This window comes from Hordeum vulgare, chromosome 3H (assembly GCF_904849725.1).
Source record: "Hordeum vulgare subsp. vulgare chromosome 3H, MorexV3_pseudomolecules_assembly, whole genome shotgun sequence".
NCBI classification, from domain to species: Eukaryota; Viridiplantae; Streptophyta; class Magnoliopsida; order Poales; family Poaceae; genus Hordeum; species Hordeum vulgare.
In genome coordinates this window covers 46,919,526-46,929,299 of record NC_058520.1, presented here as the reverse complement: position 1 = coordinate 46,929,299, position 9,774 = coordinate 46,919,526, and the positions used below count along the sequence as shown (strand labels likewise).

Here is a 9,774-nt window from a genome sequence, read left to right as displayed (position 1 = left end):
ACAACAATCTATCCTAACCAGAAAACCTATCAAGGGCAAACCTATACCTTGCACCTCGTCCTCTTGAGCTAGATGATGATGATCTTGGCTTCCTCAAGATGGACCACCTTTCTTGATTGTGTTGGCTTGATGAAGACTAGTTGATTGCTCCCCCATACTCACTATGGGTGAGCCACTCTTCAGCATATCTTCACAAGTCCATTGCCACCACAATGGACGGCAAGCTTCAAGCATGCTATCTTTGTGCTAATCCACTTGAACTTGCACATCGCAATCTTGATGACGATCACAACTTGACGTCATACTCCATGGGTTGTATGAGATCTTCCCTTTGACGCAAGCCCATGGAAACACACCTAACCCCCACATAGAACTCCCACGAAGACCATGGGTTAGTACACAAACACGTAATGGACAATGCTTACCATACCATGGGATCACTTGATCCCTCTCGGTACATCTTGTACGCTTTGTGTGTTGATCATCTTGGTTTACTCTTTGTCTGAGATCTTGATCAACCATTGATGATGATCACAACTTGACGTCATACTCCATGGGTTGTATGAGATCTTCCCTTTGACGCAAGCCCATGTAAACACACCTAACCCCCAGAACTCTCACGAAGACCATGGGTTAGTACACAAACACGTAATGGACAATGCTTACCATACCATGGGATCACTTGATCCCTCTCGGTACATCTTGTACGCTTTGTGTGTTGATCGTCTTGATTTACTCTTTGTCTGAGATCTTGATCAACCATGTGTCTCTATGACCATTCTTTGGATAATACCTTCAATACCATCTTGGTCATCATATAAACTCCTTGAACCCAACAGATGGACTTCAAGAAGTGCCTATGGACAAATCCATACCATGGGATCACTTGATCCCTCTCGGTACATCTTGTACGCTTTGTGTGTTGATCATCTTGGTTTACTCTTTGTCTGAGATCTTGATCAACCATGTGTCTCTATGACCATTCTTTGGATAATACCTTGAATACCATCTTGGTCATCATATAAACTCCTTGAACCCAACAGATGGACTTCAAGAAGTGCCTATGTACAAATCCTATGAATGTAACTTAAGGCAACCATTAGTCCATAGGAATTGTCATCAAGTACCAAAACCACATATGGAGATATATGCTCCAACAGGTCCGATGGATCTAGGAGGATAAATTGGTAGATTGTGAACCACCTTTTTCACTGTTGATGGTGATGGCGGTGTGTCGAAGCTTGTAAATTAGTGATGGGTTGATGTTTCACGCAGGCACCTACCTAGCCATTGAGTTATTCAGTAATACGAGTTTAGTGCATGTGACCTTGCAAGATCAGTTGATTAGCAGACATATATGACATGATCGTACTGTTCTTTTGCTTAGATTTTGCATGGGTGCTGTGTGATACAAACATCTCTGTCAGAACGTTGTCCCATAGTGTTCTTTTGCTTGCATGGGTGCTGCCTATAAGTCAATGCCCCTACATGAATTGCAGTGTGAAGTTAATAATCCTGCTGGGCAGTGCTTCCCTCTAGTGGTTGTTGCTGATATATCCACATCTTTGTTAATATCATCTTCAGCTTCCTAGCAGCATTTGAAATAGAAACATGAGTTGTTTCGGTCATGACTGAAGTCACAAGTTCAGTGTGAGGTTTCTGGTCAAATATTGAATGTGTGAGTCCATAGTATATTAGTGTGTACCACAATAGTGTATTAATCCTCGATTTTTTGCATGTATCCACAACAGAAAAACATCTCATTAATCCTCAGTCTGATTGAATTTTCCATATTATTACTTAGGCACCGCTTTTTAGTCTGAATCTATGTCTCACAATTAGTGTATCCCACACAAGTTGGATTTGTAGGCCGTGAGACAGAAAACAAAGTGATGGTCCAAGAGGAGCTACTCAAAGTGATGGTCCAAGAGATGGTACTTGAAGTGATGTTACTCGAGCAGGTGCTCTTGCTGGTTCCAATAAAAAGCCAGTGAAAGAGCCCAAGAAGAAGAAGCGGGATGATGCAATGGTGGAAGTGATGGCGAAATATGTGGAGATAAAACGGAAGCAAGCGGAAGAAGAGTCTACTCTGTTCGCAGGGTCAAAAAATGCCCAAGAGTTCACCATCAGCAAGTGCATTGCTGTTCTGCACAAGATGGAAAGCATCCCACGTGGAGAAAGAGCCGTTGCATACAAGGTGTTAAAAAATGCGGAGAATCGCGAGATTTTCCTCAATGCCGTCGCCGAACATGAAGAGATTGCCGTCGTGTTCCTTCGGAGCAAATTGGTAGAGTTGCCTCAAGGTATCTAAGGTAAGATTGCACTATGTTCTTAGTTCTTGTACTATGATCTGAAAATGTTTGTCATCAGTTTATTCTTGAGAATAGAGGCTGCTTCAACTTTATGATACACAACCTGTAACAAAATACTCGTGTGCATCCTACATATATCTTTCCTTTGATGCAATCGCTCTCTTACCCTATATTACCTGTTCAACGAATGTGATTTGTGGTTTTAACATGATGTGATTCTTTTGATCAAGTAATTCTTTTCAAACATAAGTTTATATGAACATGAGTCATTGATACCCACTTCTCAAGTAATTCTTCAGTATCTTGTACTGCTACTAATTATATCCAGTCAAGATAGTATGTATTAGATTGTTCACATTCTAGAAAAGATAGACAATGACTTGTTTGCTGGTTCTTTTTTTTGATTTTATTGGGTTTTTTAGAGGGATTTTATTGGTTGATATGTCCAGGTTTTTCTCCACATATAACGTTTGGACCAATTCATCTATTTTTTATAGGACCTGATAACGCGGAAGTGGGTGACCATGCGTTGCCGTCACAAGTCTCCTCCACACTGTGCCGCCCGCAAACATGTCTCGGACCATTCGTCGATCAAACATGTGTTTATGTTGTGATAAATCGTTGACTTCCGTTGGTTGAATGTCTTGTATTTTTGATTTGGACCGTGGCATGTGTCATGTTTTTCATTTGGACCATGACATGTATGCATGTACCATTTTCAATTGAACCGTCGATTATAAGAGCCTACTTGTTGTTATACGTAGTTTAGTTGTACCTTTGTTGCAAGTACATTTTTTGTGTGAGCTTTTAAAGTTGTAAAAGTTACATTTTTAACTTTAGTAATACTCCCTCCTTTTCGGTTTATAGGGCTCAAATCTGAAATCTCATCAACCAAGGTGAATTATGAGTGAATGACACTAGTTTTAACTAATCAATGAAATATTTGTCACATATTCAATTTCTGAGGCAATAAATGTAGCATCCTCTTTCTCATAAACTTTATGAATTAAATATGATGTGAGACTCAAAGCACTTTAACTCAATTAGACTCAAAATGAGCCTAGTATAATGAAAATCTGAAAATTTTAAGATAAGCCCTATAAACCATAAAGGAGGGAGTAATGAATTTGTAAACACTATGTACCAATCTTCGTATATTAAATAATAAGGATATGTGAAGGATTTGGAGATTTGGGGGGTTTGAGAGGATTGAGTGAGAGGGAGGGATTCACCGAATCCTCCCAAAACCCACCAAACCATCTGTGCCAAACAAGGCCTAAAGGGCCAGTGGGTGTAGGATTATTGGGGGAGGGTGAAAGGATATGTAGATCTAGTCCATAAAGAATATCCGTAAATAAGATCATTTTTTTCACAGTAAAACGCAGAAATGTCCATTTTGCCTGGTTTCAGGTGGGTGCAAACTCATGACGGAGGCTCCTACGTCTTCTCTTACACAAAGGAGCCGTGCTAGGCAGCACGCATCGAACACACCACATCAAAGCAAAGCAAAGCAAGCCTGTGCGGGCACCAGACACACAGGCTCGACGAAGATCTGATGCGACGCAAAAGTGGGATCATATCTTCACCAAGGTGACGCCAGGAAACACTAAAATAGCACTATATAACATCACTAATGCCGATCGACGTGAGGCCAGGTAACGTCGAGGCCGTCCAGCCCAGGGAAGAGGCATCGAATCACACACGCACGCACACATCATAATCTTGGAAGGGAAACAATTCCGCTGCAGTTGTCGCCAGGGAGCGAATGAATGGATTCCCACATTGGACGGACGAGTCGTGCCAAGCTGTAGACGCATAATAAGTACGCGACCCGCGGTCGCAGGAGAAAACCAGCAGCGTCGACCCGCGAGCGAGCGAAAATCTCGGCAGGCAGAAAAGAGATCCCGCGAACAGGCGAGCGAGGAGGGAGGAGGATGTCGTGGCAGACGTACGTTGACGAGCAGCTGCTCTGCGACATCGACGGCCAGCGCCTCGCGGCCGCCGCCATCCTCGGCCACGACGGCGCCGTCTGGGCGCAGTCCGAGCCCTTCCCCGAGGTCCTCCCTTAGATTATCACACCCGTCCGCCTCGCCTCCCGTTGACGGCTCCCTCTTCTGTTTTACTGCTTAGTTTTTACCTGGTCAGTCTATGTTTGACTTGGCTAAGATCTCGCTTGTCTGGGTGACTGCGGGCCTGATCCGTTGGGGGATCGATTTTTTACTTGCTTGCTGCAATCGTTATCTAGGATGTAAGTATTGCAGAGCACCAATGTAGTTTCAAGTACAGATGTGGCTCCTCTGGTTAACGCGGCTGGTTGGGGGCTAGGTTTCAAGTACAGATGTGGTTAAGAATATATTTTTTATAAGCATCCGGAACTTGTAAATAGAAGCACATTGCCGGGTGATTTTCCGGCTAGGCCTAAACACATAATTACCAAAAATAAAAAAAAGTATCAGATTGGTGGTACAAGTAATTCCTTAGAGACATGGCTTGGATCATCAGATTGCAGGGAGCGTGAAGCTTGTTTGTGCTATTTACTGTTTTGATCTGTATTATACCGTGGCTTCGTAATTTTTAATGAATGAATGGGGAAGAAAGATCCACTGCTCAGTATGCTTTCTTGCGCCTCCTTTAATTTGTATGTTCAGTTTGCAAACCTTTGCTCTCTTTATGTTACACATACTGAAAAAAAAGCACGTATAGAGCAATGTCCCGCTAAATGAAATCAGTGTATAATTGTTCGCTATAGCCGATTTTAAGGGTTGCGCTATTTTACCATAGCACGTTATTTTTTTCCTTGGTTACACATCATCCTTCTTTTTTTCTTTTCTTTTTGAAAGATTATATAGCATCATTCTTATGACTTATGATCAGTGTGTTTCTACATTCCACAGGTCAAACCTGAAGAAATTACTGCGGTAATAAATGACTTCGACGAACCAGGCTCTTTGGCACCAACTGGATTATTCCTTGGTGGTACAAAATACATGGTTATTCAAGGTGAACCTGGAGCTGTCATTCGGGGCAAAAAGGTTAGGACCTGGCATTCCATTTTCTCTAACTGTTATGATGTATTTTCTACCACTAGACTCCTTGGTGTTAAAAGTTTCTCCGAAAGTAGGAGAGTAGACTCATTATATCGGCTTATAATACATGCAGAAATAAACAGTTACCATCGGAACATGGATTGTAATCATGTCTTAAATACTCCCTCTGTAAACAAATATAAGACGTTTTAGATGGTGACCTAAAACGTCTTATATTTGTTTACAGAGGGAGTACATATGAATCAGAAACTGGTCTTCTGTGGCTGTATGGTCACATTGTTCATACGAATCCTTGGTCTTTGTCTTTGGTCTTGGCTCATCTGGGCAAAGGAATTACTAGTTGTATGAGTTAGCTTATTATGTGTCACATCGTTCATACGAATCCTTCTTTATACCATATAAAATGTTGAACAAGCCACCCATGAGCTGGACACTCAGGAAAATCTGATTTCTTTGGAGAAAAAGTTAACTTGAAATGTATCTTATCCACAGTGCAACGGAATACAGTCGCACCATGCTTTCTGGTTCTGATTAACAACAAAGCTATACAATATCACTCTGCCTTTCAAATAAAAGATGATGACTGGATGTTATGTAGGAAGCATGTTATATATACATTTCTAACATTTTGTTTTGCACAAAACAGCCACTCTGTTGTAAAGGATTATGAAATAGGAGTTGAAATGCAAGTAAAACTCACTATCACCTTCTATACTTTTGGACAACTAAAACATCTATGATATCCAGTGACAACTCTTTACTAGTGAGAACAAGCTTCAATCTATCATTCTGTTGCTTACAAGTTACAAGCAAGGTTCTCATGCTAGTGTCAATAATAATGCTGACTAAAATAGCATCTGTACTAGTCACCAGGCACTACAGGAGAGCTGAAATACTAACAGTGTGCACCAGATATCAGGAATGCCTCACTAGTACACAAGGCACACTGCCTAGATTGCAAAAGAAAAATGTTATCATCATGAACCTCGCACCTATGGTTGAGAAGTGGGTTACAACTTACAAGCATATAGTCCCTGACTTCGGTAGCAAAAATCTTCATTTCAGTTTAAATTGGGTCAAAACCAACTTATGTTTGCATTGATTAGTCTCAATTTCTCACTGCCTTGGTACTCTAGTGACGATAAAAGATCATTTCTGCTGTTAATAGTTTAAGCATCTCAAAAATCATCTAGATTTGCCGGTAGTTCTACAGTTCCCTCCAGTGACGGTTAGTATTTCAGCTTATATGATCAATCCAAAATTTAACTGCAAGTTAACTGATCACACTTTTATTTTTCCTGAAACTAAAACAGTGCTGTAGTATTTCCACATAAGAAAGTTGATGAGTTTACTTCAAAGTAAGATGTCTTAGTACGGGCTATTCCCTAATGTCGAACATTTAGCATCTTTTATCTCATCAATGGTTCTTTCTCTGCAGGGGTCAGGAGGGGTTACTATCAAGAAGACGAGTCTAGCCATCATCATTGGAATCTACGAGGAACCAATGACTCCTGGACAGTGCAACATGGTGGTGGAGAGGCTCGGTGATTACCTTCTTGAGCAGGGCTTCTAAACTCAGAGTCCTAGGGCAACTGGGCTTATGCCCACTCAAATGTACCGCCATATACCCGCTCCATGAATAATTAGCACACATCGGGATGCCGACTGAACAAGTGGTGGTTCCTAGTTATGTTGGAATTGCTTCGTATGTGTCATGGGGCTTATGTGTAACCTTTAAACGTTGTGATATTTTTGCCGAGCATCTAGTTTTTCCTCTTACTGATGATACCCTGCAATGGATGAAAATGCGATTGGCGATGATAGCTTTATCAAATGTTTATCTGTTGCAAAATTCACATAATAATTCTGATGAGACAATTTTATGTCTTATTACAAAATACTCCCTCTTTCCCATAATATAAGAACGGTTTTTAAGCTGATATAGTTTGAAAAAACCCGAATATTGCTTTTGGCCCCCGAGCTCACTGGAGGCCTTTAAATTCAAACTTCAAATTCAGTGAAAATTTGTATTTTAATGTTTCAAAAAATTCTGAAAAAATACATAGATAAATGAAGCTATAATACACAAGTGTGTAAATTTTTAGAACAAAATACGTTGAAATGAGGGCTGCGCAAAAAAGACAAATCTGAGGTTGTTTAACACATGTTACTATTCATCATTTCAGACCAGGAATTTGTCTTTTTTGTACAGATCACGTTTTAAAGTATTTTAACCTGAAATTTTACACACATGTCGGTTACATCCTTACATACATGCATATTATTTTTTCAGAATTTTTTGAACCATAAAAGTTTGAATTTGAATTTTTCAAAAATAAAGGCCTCCATGCTTCCGGGAGCCAAAACGCCATTCTCGAAAAAACTTTCTTATGTTATGGGACGGAGGAGTAGCATTTTGGCAGGAGCAATTTCAGAATAAATGTTACAGTACTTGATAGCATTTTGGCAGGAGCAATTTCAGAGTAAATGTTACAGTACTTGAGTACCTGCGGCTGCCCTGGTTTGCTTCATGGACACCTTATTTTATTTATTTTATTTTTGGTGTTTTGGTTTTCACCAGTCTTTCTTAGTATTTTGACCAAAAAATCGCAAAAAAACGTGTTTTTTGTTTTTTTGGCGAGAGGCATGACCGTGCCTCTCGGAAACGGAAAATATGTGTTTTCTAATTTATTTATTTTTACAAGAGACACGGTTTTGCCATCATGAGAGACACGGCCATGCCTTTCGAAAAGGGAAAAAATAACAAGTTTTCTGATTTTTTTTTCGCTAGAAGCACGATTTTGCCTTCTCTCGGAAAGGAAAAAATAACTTTCTTTTTTCCGCGAGAGGAACAGTTTTGTTTTCGTGAGAAGCACGGTTTTGCCTTCGTGAGAGGCACTGCCATGCCTCTCGAAAAGAAAAAAACACAGAAAAAAATGTGTTTTTTTTCTATCGTGAGAGGCACGGTTTTTTTGGTCTAGTTTTTCATGAAAGAAAAAGTTCATCAAAACCTATCAACATGGGATCTAATTTTGAAGATCACGATGCGAAAAATCCAACGGTGAAAACGCTTTAAGATTTGAACGCTCGGTTTAGGAGATAAAACATTTTAAAAATACGAATCCACAAAAAAAAGCAGGTTACATCAAGTGGCACGCATGTAGTGTACCACTTGTCACAACCTGAAAAGGTGAAAATGATCTTTAAAAGAAGTACTCTTAATTAATAATTTCAGCTTTGACCTACGACATGCAATTTGCGCGGATTATTTACTCACGTGGGGAATCCAGCCCAATGGGCGAACGTGAGCTGACAATAGATTATTTACTCACATTTTTGCTTAATATACAAACTACTGTGTACGCATTTCCTATTCCGCGCTTCAGGCGCCTGTTATAGTCTATTGTGCTAACTGGCGCCGACGCCTGATACCCCTGTCGCTAGCAAATGGACCATCCCGTATGTATAATTATAGAGGGATTTCGTTCAGGCTGTGGACAGCTTCTGGAAGCTTCGCAGCTGAGTTTTTATTTTTTGTTTATTGTTTTATAGGCCAGGTTATTATTATTTATTATTTATTTTTATTTTACTAGCAAAAGCTCGTGCGTTGCAACGAAAGAAAAAAATACCACACGTCTCTACACAATAATCATGAATGAAGATCCAACATGTCCACATGCATCCATATCTGTTGCGGTTTATCCTCCTTCACACACCTTTCAACGGTGGCCTCGGTACTCACATAATCAATTCTAAGACGTATTTCTCCCCTCTCTCTCCGCATAAGATGAAAAATATACTTTGTTTTTTCATGTGCAGCTTTTGCCGAGCCATGTATGCATGGTTATGGATGGGGTTTTTGTCTCCAAACAGATTTTGTTGAGGTGTTGATTTCTAATACGGATCTACACCAGTAAAAAATAAAGATGGATAGTGCACAATTGATTAAGATTGCACCATATAAAATTTTAAAAATGTTCAACAAGTAAAACTAAATCATATTCAAATTCAACACATTTTTAATCAATTTTCATGTATAATACGTTAACATTGGAGTTATGGTTTAAGAGATATAAATATTTCAAAAAGTCTTTAAACTCATTTAAAATAGAACCATGGGTTGATTAAGCAAAAGAACGGTGGGCTTACTAGTAAACAGAGAACATTTTTATCTCACTTTAAATGGACCGCAGGTTAATTTCCACAAACTCCATGATGTTTTCTGCGAAAACAAACATTTTTCCACACTCGCTAAAACTTGGACCGCGGGTTAATTTCATTAAAGTGCAGGAGATTTTCTATAAAAAGCCACGACGGACAGGCAAAAGCCATCTGCCTTTTATTAGTAGGTAAGATTTTCCCTTTTTTCATAATATCTGATTTTTTCCAAAATCCTGATTTTTTCAAAATTTGTG

General features: G+C 39.7%; 1 protein-coding gene across 1 annotated transcript; it reads left to right on the top strand.

Annotated features, from left to right (window-relative positions):
* The first annotated feature begins 4,073 nt into the window (after nucleotides 1-4,073).
* LOC123442907 (profilin) lies at nucleotides 4,074-7,138 on the top strand. The gene is made up of 3 exons (XM_045119088.1): nucleotides 4,074-4,369; nucleotides 5,207-5,344; nucleotides 6,798-7,138. The coding sequence occupies exons 1-3, from the start codon at nucleotides 4,247-4,249 to the stop codon at nucleotides 6,930-6,932; spliced, it is 396 nt and encodes a 131-aa protein (XP_044975023.1). The 5' UTR covers nucleotides 4,074-4,246; the 3' UTR covers nucleotides 6,933-7,138.
* Nucleotides 7,139-9,774: the final 2,636 nt, after the last annotated feature.